Source organism: Caretta caretta, chromosome 11 (assembly GCF_965140235.1).
Source record: "Caretta caretta isolate rCarCar2 chromosome 11, rCarCar1.hap1, whole genome shotgun sequence".
Classification (NCBI taxonomy): Eukaryota; Metazoa; Chordata; order Testudines; family Cheloniidae; genus Caretta; species Caretta caretta.
Window position 1 is genome coordinate 36,881,492 of NC_134216.1, and position 12,017 is coordinate 36,893,508.

The following is a 12,017-nucleotide window of genomic DNA, read 5'->3' on the forward strand; positions in this document are numbered from 1 at the left end:
GGAGCCAGGGGAAAAAAGCCGCCTCGATTGGATAGTTGAAGAGGGGCGGAGTCCGGAAAATGGCGTCCGTTGGTTGGGCAGTTGAGTAGGGGCGGAGGGGCGAAGCTGGAGAAAGGCGGAGGGTGATTGTTCTAGGTGAGGGGCGCAAACGGGGAGGCAGGAGGGGCACGGCACGGGAGACAGTTACAATGGGGGATCCAGAGGGGGACGCTGAGCAGAGAGAGCCCCAGCCTGTGCCCACCGCTCCTCAGAGGGGTCCAGGGGACCGGTGGGCAGGCGGAACTCGGCCTGGAGAACGAAGCGGCCAGTGCAGAACATTGAGCCCTGGGGTCCTGGTGCCAAGGGCAGGCAGTGGGAAGAGATCCCAGTAGGGCGCAAGCCAGGCATTTTGATTTGTCCTAGTGGGGGCCTCGGGCAGAGAGCGGGTCTCCGTTTGTCAAGGAGATGGAGGGTAGAAGTTGATTTCCAACTAAAAGATATGACAGAATGATCACACATTTCTTAAGCAGGACAGGTTCATGTATACCAACTGGTGCTAAAATACCAAATACCAGCCTCTAGCTGGTTTTGCTTCAGAGGATTGCTTGACTATCTAATTAGAACTGTAGCCTTAGGCTATCCATTTGAAGTAATACAGATGAATTATGTAGCTCTTTCTGGAATAAAGACTTTTGGTAAAGGACTGTTTCAGCAAAGCAAAACAAAATTGCTCACTGCCACTTTTCTGATTTTTCCATTCCATTATCAGATAAATTAATGGACGTCTGAGTAAATTTAGAGAAAATGTGAAATTTTTAGAGCCCAACAAACTCAAACTCTTTCTACTATTCCTGTTTGTTTGGCATGTCTCCAGTGGAACTTATTACACCTGTATTTCATATTCTGCACTAGCTTTGCCTCAAGTGGTCAGTTTAGCTCAACTGAGATCAGCTCTGGTGCCCTCACATTTATGCAATGGGGGAGCAGACATTTTTAGTGAAAGGTCCTTTTCTCTGAAACTTTCTCCATCTCCTGGGTCTGACAAATCCTGAGCTTAATGATCTTTCACACTGTTCACACTGCAATGATCTTGTATTTTCACAGGTTTTTGTCTGAGGAGGTGCTCAGACCAAGGCTTTGGGGATTTGTGTTAGGTTTTCTGAGGTCTTGCTAGCTGACACTTGCCAGATTAGTTACTAGTTAATTTAAGTGGTTTTGCATAAATATACCTAGAGGTTATGAAAGACACATCTTCCAAAGTTGGCAGAAGTGAACTGCCCCTCTGGCTGATTTGGTCTGATTTTGCTTCAGAGGAGGGGCACGTCAGATATCCAGAATTGTTGCCAGTCTCCTTTGTAAACTGAAATATGCTCAGGTCTCCTGCCCCAAATATTGTGAGACCACTAGTATGTGAGTCCCAGGATGAAGTTAGGATTGAACAAGTGCTGGATTGGAGACTGCGCCATTGTATTGTGATGTTGATGGGTGATCTCATGAAGTTCATCATTGCTGTATTCTGGGGCACTGAGCGTGATAATGTTCAGTGGCTAAAATCCACATAGATCAGGACTTCCCAACTACCTGGTATGACTAGCAAGCTGGTCACAAGGGGTTGATCACTGAGTCATACTCCGATGGAATAAAAAGCAGCAAAATCCCATGGTCACTTGAAGTCAGCTTCCCACCCAATCCAGAGGAAGTGTCTCAACACTTCCTGCTCAGCTTTCCACTCAGTAAATTGGGAGGCTCCTTCATACAGCAAGTCTGCTAGCCCCACAACCAGTACCTAGCATCTCTGAAAGCTACACAAAGAAGCCAAGCACACCAGGAAAAATCCTACCAGCATTCACAAGCCCAAATACACAAAATCAGACAATGTTTTTTTTGCTGCAGTTCACCTAACTCACAACCCTTTGGTTTCTTCCTGCATCTCACCCAGTCCAAGAGGAGAGGATTGTAGGATGGGTGAGTAAATGGTAAGAGACAACAGCTGGTTTTTGGATTGCAAATGGAAAATGTTTGGAACCACTTATGTAAATGATAAATTTTCTGTGTTGGGTCAGAATTTCATGACCACAAATAGGAATTATTATTCCAGGGGGTTGCATATTCAAGTTGCATGGTTGGCTACAATCTGGATCATCTCTACCACCGGGGTGAGAAATCCATTTTGATGATCTGACCCCAGAGGTTAATACAATTGGAATGTTTCCAGAGGGATCTGAGGGAAAATAATAGGTGTAGTATGATTTTATCATCTTTTGTCATCAACTATTGAGAGAGTGGTTTCTAGACCTCTTTCTCCCCAGTTTTGTCCCCATAGGTCACTGTGGTTTACAGGTGACCTGTGACAGATGAAGAAATTGGGAGACTAAATACAGCACAGGTGGCTGAAGTTTTTGAAGAGGCTGATTGCATCAAATTCAAACTAAAAATAGTGCACAAATTTTTAATAGTGACATTTATTAACCATTGGAACAATCTGTTTCTCCACTGAATTTTTAAAATCAAGAATGGATGTCTTTTTAAAAATATATATTGTAGCTAAATAAGAAGTTATGGCCATGATAGCAGGAATTATTAGGTGACATTCCTGTGTAATGCAGGAAGTCAGACTAGATTATCATAATGGTCCTATCTGATCTTAAAAACTATGAATTATAAAGATATTTTTGAATTCTTATGCTCTGGGACTGTGGTATCTCCAGAATGTCAAGCAACAGATTTGTTCTGGATGGTGAACAGCCTAGCTAATTGAGACAATCTCCATTTAGTTGATGATTATGTTGTGAGGAAATTTCTGATTCACAAAGTAATAGATTCCAAGGCCATAAGGGACCATTGTGATCATCTAGTCTGACCTCCTGTATACCACAGACTGTAGAACTTCCCCAAAATAATTCCTAGAGCATGCTTTTAGAAAAACATCCAATCTTGATTTCAAAAACTGTCAGTGATGGAGAATCCACCACGACCCTTCGTAAATTGTTCAATGGTTAATTATCCTCACTGTCAAAAACGTGAACGTTATTTCCAGTTTCACTTTGCCCAGCTTCAACTTCCAGCCATTGGGTTGTGTTATACCTTAAAATAAGATACAATTAATCAGATTAGAAATGAGCTGGCCCTGGAGGCAGGGCACTATGTGGAATGAATAAATGCTAGGTAATCTCTGCTTTAGTTCCAGATGGTATCATTTATGAAGGTTCTGGCTGTTTTAGAAGAAAAACTTGTCACAATCTGTGCATTGGATCTTTGTCATTCCCCTTGGATAAAGGCTAGAAAGGAAGTACTAGGTCCTTTACTGGTGGATATTGTCATTATCCCCTTTAGGGATGGCTAGCTCTCAATTGCTTTTACTTTAGTTTAAAGGAAGCATGTCCTTGGCTTTTGCTCATAAATGCTTCTCTTGATGGTGATAGTCTATGCAACTATCAATCAGTAGCTAATTTTCCACTTTTGGTCAGGATTATGGAACGTTATGGTGAGAAAACTCAGAGTAGCCGGACGCTTCCAGCTTTCTTGACCCTCATCAATAGGAATTCTGACCTGCATTTGGCATAGGGACTGCCCTTGTCAAGCTGGTGGATGATCTTCTGGTGAAAGATGAAGATCAGGTGACCTTGCGAAGATTATCAGATCTATCAGGTGTCTTCAATACTGTGGCTCATGAAAGGTGGCTGCAACATCCATAGAAATAGTGGATTAGGTTACACTTCAGGGGCATCACTCCTTTCTTGCCAAGATACCCCAGAGGTTATTGTTGGGCAATCACACTTCTGCCCCGAGGGCTCTCATGTGGAGTGCTATAAGAATCTTCTTTGCCAACATATTATTAAATGCAATTGATCCCTTCTTGTTCAGGCCGATAGTGAAGTACACTAAGACAGGTCTATACCTGGTACATGGTAGTGGTACAGTTGGGCTTGCTGATGCATTTGTGAGATCAAGCCAAGGCTGAGCCCATTCTCCACCAACATGTACAGGATGGGGATGTGGCAACCCCAGGGAGGCTGCTCTCCCACCCAGGCAGATACCCACAGCAGTGGGAGAATGTTTTGTCCATATGTAAGTAACCCCATTGATTTCTGGAGCTACTCAGCTAGAAAAAGGGTGCCAGGAACAGGCCCTTTGAAAGGAAAAAAAAATAGCTGCTAAGTTATAAAAGAGATGGAATATTATGTAAAAATAACTTTGTCATTATAATCTTAATCACATTCCTATTCACATTAGAGCTGTTTCCTCCCACCAAATATTATATCCCTTTTGTATTTTTGTTACTCTATTTTATTAAAAGATTGTGAACATTATCAGTGGCAGTACTACTTAAGGGGTACAGCCCAGTGACAGCAATAGATTTTTGACTGATAGTAAGCACAATACCTGGTTGTAATGGTATGCAGGATCAGATCCTTATGCACTATAGCATAATAACATTGATCTTATATTAATTTTAGTTAATAAAAATAGACAAGGAAATACAATAAAAAATGTAATCTTTATTATTTTGGCGCATTAATAATGTTGTTTAGCATCAGTTAGGGTAATAGCATCTTCCTGCATGCAGTTCACTAATACAGTATAAGTCAATAGTTTTAATAAAAGAAGTCTATATGTAATTTTCCTGTGTAAGAAACATAAAATGTCCTGATGTGTTTGATTATACAATTTTGCTACTTTGTTTCTGTGAAAAAATATTGTGGACCCAGATTATATTAATAGTAGTTCTAAAGCAGCATGAATCAAAAAGAATAAATGTAAATAAACCCTGGAAAAGATAAAGGATTCTGTGAACGAAAAAGGATATTTTAAAATTCTGATGCAGGCACTGCTAGAAATTCAAACAAAACTTTGCATCCTTTTCCAAAGCAAAAAATATAGCCTCTTGCAATCAAGCAAATTGTGCACTTATTTTGCAGAAATTATCAAATTATTTCAAATGGAAATGTTTTCAAATATAGTAAAAAAGCACCTACAACTACCCATTCTTGTCTTCATTTCTTATTTTCTGAAGTTCTTCCATGAAAAAGTGCTGTGGTCAGAAAGTAATAAAAATGGCTGTGACATCAACCTGAAGATAAAATTCATTTCTTATTTTATGTACATAATGCTGAAAAATAAAATAAAATGGTATTTTTTACAATATTTATATTTGCTTATAAAATTCTAACCACATTATTTTCAACAGGTTTAGCAGTTTGCAACACGTCTGTACAGTTTTGCTATACACCATATGTTGTCACTTAAGATTTAAAAATTTAAAACAAAAAAGCTCTTAAATTAGGTGCAAACTATTGCTTAATGATGTGAAGAAATGAGGTCTTGTTGAACAATTTGTTTCTCTTTACCTCTGATGTATGGCTTCCTATAATTAAGAATTCTGGACTGTTGAAAGAACAGCCGCATAGGCAGTATAAACATGCATTGATAGCATCCAAACTATCTATAATGGTAGAGAATACATACTTTTACCTGTAGAAAGCTTGCACACTACACTTATTGTGGTACATATTTGATGCAATAAATGTGCTCATGTCATTATTTGGTTGCTCAAACATGCACCACAGGGTAAAATTACTATTTACAGAACAGAGGGCTTTTCATTAACATATACAATGTCAACCTTACTGAGAGCTGAAGATGGCCAAACAATACTGCAGGATAAAGCAGAACAATTTTATAAAGGGTTCTTTTTGGTCAATTGTGTTTTCTAGGGTAGATTCTTTTAATATTTTTATACAGAAAACCATTTGACAAAGACATAAAACCTTGGACTCCAGACCTTACAATGAAGTTTGCACTTGCTGAGATTTAATGGTCTGTGTAAAAATAAAGCATCTGTTCTGTTCTTGTGGATTATAGTGAACTTTACAGGCATATAAAGACTTGTCTGATGTGACACAACATGAATACATTAATTAAGCACCTCAGAATTTATTACTTCCTCCCAGAAACACAGAGTAGTTAAAAATCTGTTGTTCTCTGTGACTTAATGTTTTTTCATGCATGATCTATAAGTGCAGCATGCCTTCATGCAAATAATTTCTGTGTGTATATTAGAGTCATATTTTAGAACACCTGGTCCTCATACCTGTAAAGTAATACTTAACCCCTTCCCCAACACAAACCCCATTTACAAAAATAGTTACATATAATAAACATATGATTTAAAAAAAAAGATGAATCCACCAACACAGATTTTGTAAAAATATGACAAATGTGGCAGTTGAAATGCAAACAGTGGATACAGTTACTGTATTGTTTTATGCTAAACACACACAAATTTATTGGTTTGCACCCCTTTAACTGGTCCCTACAGTCTGAGTAGCCATTTTTTCTCTCCTCTTCAGCAGTGTCAGCTGGTAGTGAAAATAGTAACCTCCAGTCAATGTTGTTTCCCCATATTATAGTCACAGTTTACTGACAAGGGGTCACTGTCTTATTATAGGCACTGACCTTATGTATACAGTATATTTGTAAAAACTGTCTGTTTGGCATAGACCTCCTACAGGAGTCCTGTGGACACAAACACATCACCTTCACAGGCTGTAAACAACTTTTCACACAAACAGAATTGTTTGCTTGCATTTTATTTTTCCTTCTTTCTAACATCTTTGTCTTCCTTTTCATGTTTTTCTTTTACTAGCTTTGTTACACAATCATAGGAAGGTGGACAAACTGCTGTTGAGGTGGTCATGTCTGTTTTCTCTGTAAATGAATTTTCATTTAACTTGTCAATAAGAATTTCATCTTTGATACATTGACCAACCCCTCCTTGGATTTTATTTTTGTTGTATGCAAATGAAGCCTGTTTTACTGTTCGTTTTAAAAGGTAACGTCTGAAAGCACGCTGAATAATGACAGCAGATGCCTCCTCTTGTTTTCGTTTTAATGTGGTTGTAATTGGTTCATAGGAGGCTTTTGAAGGATTGGATGCCATAAACCGGTCTTCCATTTGTATTCGAAGTGCATCCATCTCTCCACTTTCCCCCAAAACACGCTTTGTAAAAGCAAACAAGATGTCAAGGCAGTGAATTCTGTCACCACTCACCATGGGCAGATCCATTGCAATAAGCTGAACTTTGTTTGGTTTTGCTAAATGAAGAGGAGGATCAAGTGCGGCTGCAAAATCAGACAGTTTCTCAAATTCCATGAACTGGGTTGCATCTGGATCATACTTTTCCCAAACCTCATAGAACATCTCAAAGTCGTCCTCACTCAAGGGCTCTGCACTTTCTTCTGTAGCAACACTGAAGTTCTCCAAAATAACAGCAATATACATGTTTACTACAACTAGAAATGAGATGATAATATAGCTGACAAAAAAGAAAATCCCAACTGAAGGGTTACCACAGTCTCCTTTAACAGAGCTTCCTGGGTGAGGTTTATTAGGATCACAGTCTGGTTCTCCACTGTTCAGAATTGGTGCTAACAAGCCATCCCAACCAGCAGACGTGGTAATTTGAAATAGGCAGATCATGCTGTTGCCAAAAGTTTCAAAGTTGAACATGTCATCAATCCCAGCTTCCCTCTTAACGTAGGCAAAGTTGGACATTCCAAATATAGCATAGATAAACATGACCAGGAAAAGCAGGAGACCAATGTTAAACAAAGCAGGAAGAGACATCATCAAAGCAAAAAGCAGAGTGCGAATCCCTTTAGCTCCCTTAATGAGACGCAGGATTCGACCTATTCTGGCAAGTCGGATAACTCTGAACAAGGTGGGGGACACAAAATATTTTTCAATGACCTTTGCTAGAAACATACCTGTAAAAACAAAACAGCTAGTAAGTAAGGGGAAAATATTTTACAGCAATTTAATCTTTCTGTACTACAGTATCAGAATGATGGAGAATTGCAAAGACTTCCAAATCATATAGTCATGTTTTATATGATTACTAACGTTTCATATGTCAAGTAAATGTAATGCAGGGATCAGCAACCTTTGGCATGCGGCCCATCAGGGAAAGCCGCTGGCGGACTGGGCCTTTTGTTTACCTGCAGCGTTCACAGGTTTGGCTGATCGCAGCTCCCACTGGCCATGGTTCACCATCCCAGGCCAATGGGGGCTGCGGGAAGCGGCGGCCAGCACATCCCTCGGCCCTTGCTGCTTTCCACAGCCCCATTGGCCTGGGATGGCGAACCGCGGCCAGTGGGAGCTGCGATCAGCCGAACCTGTAGACGTTGCCGGTAAGCAAACCGTCCCAGCCCCCCAGCAGCTTTCCCTTATGGGCTGCGTGCCAAAGGTTGCCGATCCCTGATGTACTGTATAGGTTCTACTTTAATTTTTAATATATCTTATGTAAAATATCTGACAGTTCAAGAGTGGATATTGTGTAATTTCTGACACTGAGAATGGCAAGAGAAGTTCTTATCAATTCTCTCATACAAATTATTCCTAATATAGTCAGATACTATGGTGATGACTGAATATAAGAATTTTGGTGATTACTCTCGATAAAGTTAAGGGAAATGAAAAGCTAAACAACTTAATTATAAGCACTGTAATAGCAAAAGCCAAACATGAAGCACCTTCAGTAAATTTTCATCTTCCACTCATTTTAGCTTCTTTTTAATTTAACAAATAATTCTTACCTACTATGGAGAGAATGACAACCACAAAATCAAAAATGTTCCAGCCTATGGTGAAGTAGTAATAACGGAGTGAAATCAGTTTCAGAACACATTCTCCAGTGAACAGGACAATAAACACCAGGTTAATCCGCTGTAAAATAGTTTGCATCTCATCACTCTGATCATCTGTTTCTACCATCATGGTGACCATGTTAAGGCAGATAAGAATCATGATGCCAATATCAAATACTTGTTTTGTCACAAAATCAAATACCATGCCTTGGAATTTGTTCTGGAGGGGGAAAAAAGATAACCATTCAATTCACACCTTACAATTATTTTCTATTCCATATTATACTGGAAGAAGGTAAGAAAATCTCTTAACACAGTGTATAGAACTTCAGTAAAAGGGCAGCCTTGTCAAATTAATAATACAAATATTAGAGCTTAATTCAGCTCTCTTGCATGTACATGTTGTGATAGTCTTGCCCAGCATCACACAGCAAGTTTGAAGCAGGGCTGGAAAAGCGTTCAGCTCTACTGGGTCCCAATTTACTACCTTAAACACCCTTTTACTTTCTGCAACCCTCTCTCTCATTCACTGGCCATTCTGTGCACTGAATGAGGCAGGGGCCGTGTAGAAATAATAGATTGTGATCATGTAATTAAAGACTGTACCTAACACATGTGCACAAAGGGAGGGAAATTAAGGTTGCATGATTCTGGCAGTTTTGATTCTGGCATTTCTTAATTTTTGAGTGGTTGACTTTGCAACCTTAGCATTCTTTCTAATATTATTTGTCCAAAAAATTATTGGACAAATTATTTAATGTTGGTAAAACTTCTTGTCCCCCCTTCCCCTCCCCAAATTTTGGAAATTGCATGGGCCATTTTTGATGACACTTTCCAGAAAAATTCAGCCCAAGGTAAGGAGCAAACATGAGAAATTGTAACCCAAACAATAGAAGTTGGCAAAGTTATAAGCAATGGAAATTAGGGAATTACAATGGGAAGTGTTAGGTAACTTTAACTATATGTGTTTCCACAAGCTCCACCTATAATGTTAAAATAAAATAGGATTTTCAAAGGATCCTAAAAGACTTAGACAACCAACTCCAATGCGAATTTTAATAAATCCCTCACACTTTTCTGAAAATCCCAGACTTAATATATACATGTTCTTTACTGCTGAATAAACCAACATATTTTGCTTCTTAGAACTGCTACAATGAAAGCAGACAGTATGGCAATGATTTATTATTATTATTCACAGGAAAGGGGCATACAATAGAGTTCAGATTCCTGGATCTTGTCCTCTACATTTATAAAAAGAGAAAAAATATGGTAGCAGAGGGAAAAGGTACTTTCTTTCCTTAATGTGTTTAAATTTTCCACTTTTGGTTACCTTCATGATAACTTGTACATGAGCTTTTTATAAATCAAATATCTAGTCTTTATACAAGTGTGAACTCTAAACTGCTTACAAGCTAATATTTCTTCTTTTCTTTTAAATTGACCTTTTAGTCTGGACAGATTAAGTCATTCTTACCCCTGGCCTAGGTATAGGTTTTTGTGGTTTCTTGGATCCTAGCTTTTTCATTGCATTGTAGTATTTCTTCTGTTCTTCTGTCATAAAGATATCTTGACCTCCAAAGTAAGGAAATGAAATCAAAACTGGTTATAACCATATTTACATGAATAATCTTTCAAAACTTTATTCACATTCAAAAGAGAAAAGGGATTACAAGGAAAATAAGTGTCTGTTATAATCTTATATTTTATTGTGAAGCCATGTTATAAATATATCCTCACTAGGAGATCAAAGGAGACATATTACCATCAGCTACTTTTCCATTGGCTCTCTGCAGAGTTAAATACTGACATGCATTAAAGGCATCAAGTAACAGGGTCTAATTAACTATTAAGCTCATGAGGTTTTAGTTTCAGGTCCCAGAGTATCATAGATAAGGCACTAATCCTGTCAATATTAGGCAGGCTATCAAATTCAAGCACTTCCACACAAATGAATGAGTAAAATGCTCAACCTCTTTCAGGGTCAAGGCACACTGAACAAGAAGTTTAGCCACCTTTTGGGCACAAAGGGGTGAAGCAATGGCTGTGGGCATTTGTAATGTTGCTATCTGGGCCAGTCCTTACTCTTCTGTAACCCATTCTGATGTGGGTCTGATTTTCTCAAACAATGGGGATTTTTCTTTACAAGCAGTCATGTAATGTATATTATCTGCTGCTTACAATATTCTCATGCAGTTCTGGATATCTTTATTGTTTAATAAGGAAGGGAGAAAGGACAAGAGACAATTACTTACCACTATTTTTGCCAGTTTTTACTCTTCCCTGCACCCTACTTCCCTCACCCTTCTTAAAACTAGACTTCTTTGTTTCCTCATAGGTTGTGACAATAATGCTTACAGATCTGGATGTTCCTACTGTAGGATGAAGGAAGAGAAGGACTCTGACACAAGCAATTATAGGTAAAGAGAGGAGACTCGCCAGAAACTGTAGTTCTTTGATGAATACCTCTGCATATTCACAGTCCTGGGATTCAAAGTACCTGCACCATGATGATCCAGAACCTTCTGGAAAACTTTGTCACTGCATCCATAATGATCATGGCCCAAAGTTATGTAAGAGAGGTGTGACTCTCAATCACATCTGCTCCCAGTCCAAGATGGACAGGAAACTATGAGGGAGAGGGGAAGTTGAGTAGGGAGTTTGAATATTCAGAGACATCCCTCAAAGAACTACAGCTACTGGTAAGTAACCTCTCTTTCTTCTTTAGGGAACCTGTGCATATTTCCACTCGCTGGAGGCTGGTAAGCTCAGTGTAGCTGAGATGACTGATGGGCTGAGAAATTCTCAAGTAAAAAGAGATTGTAAAGCAGCTCTGCCAAAGCTGGCATCAAACGTGAAGCTAAATCTAATGCTGTCGTAATGTTGAGTGAATATATGTATTGAGTCCAGCTGACCACCTTTCAGATCTCCACTTCTGCCTGATTTAGAGCAGGGACTTGAATATACATCTACCACACCCCTCAATGAGTGCCATAAGCACCATTCTACAGGGCTGGGCTACGCTTGCAAGTTAGAGCGCATTAAAGCAGCCTTGGGCGCCCTAACTCCCGATGCGTCCACACTGGCAAGGCACATAGAGCACCTGGACTCTGCAGCTGGAGCGCTCCTGGTAATCCACCTCCATGAGAAGCATAACGCTTGCTGCACCCAGGCTGAAACACCTGGGTGTCAGTGTGAAGGAGGTGTTGCATTACTGCGCTGTGATTGGCCTCTGGAAATGTCCCATAATCCCCTGAAGTCAAGTGGCCACTCTTCTCATTGTTTTGGAATCGGCTGTAGGAATGTGGATATCCCCTTTCAAAGCTCCGTTTCTGACAGCCGGCATGCTCATCTGCTCTGGGACAAAGCAACCATTATGTCTGAACTTACAA

General features: G+C 39.5%; 1 protein-coding gene across 10 annotated transcripts in view; it reads right to left on the bottom strand.

The window, feature by feature from the left end:
• Positions 1-4,458: 4,458 nt before the first annotated feature.
• Positions 4,459-12,017, bottom strand: part of LOC125645228 (sodium channel protein type 1 subunit alpha-like) — a 189,263-nt gene continuing 181,704 nt past the window's right edge. For all 10 annotated transcript variants that reach the window (XM_048870506.2, XM_048870503.2, XM_048870502.2 and 7 more), the window contains 3 exons: positions 10,103-10,207; positions 8,575-8,845; positions 4,459-7,746 (listed from right to left, as the gene is read on the bottom strand). In XM_048870506.2, coding sequence (XP_048726463.1) covers positions 6,569-7,746; positions 8,575-8,845; positions 10,103-10,207 — 1,554 coding nt within the window. In that variant the 3' untranslated portion in view covers positions 4,459-6,568. The remainder of the gene's footprint in view (positions 7,747-8,574; positions 8,846-10,102; positions 10,208-12,017) is intronic.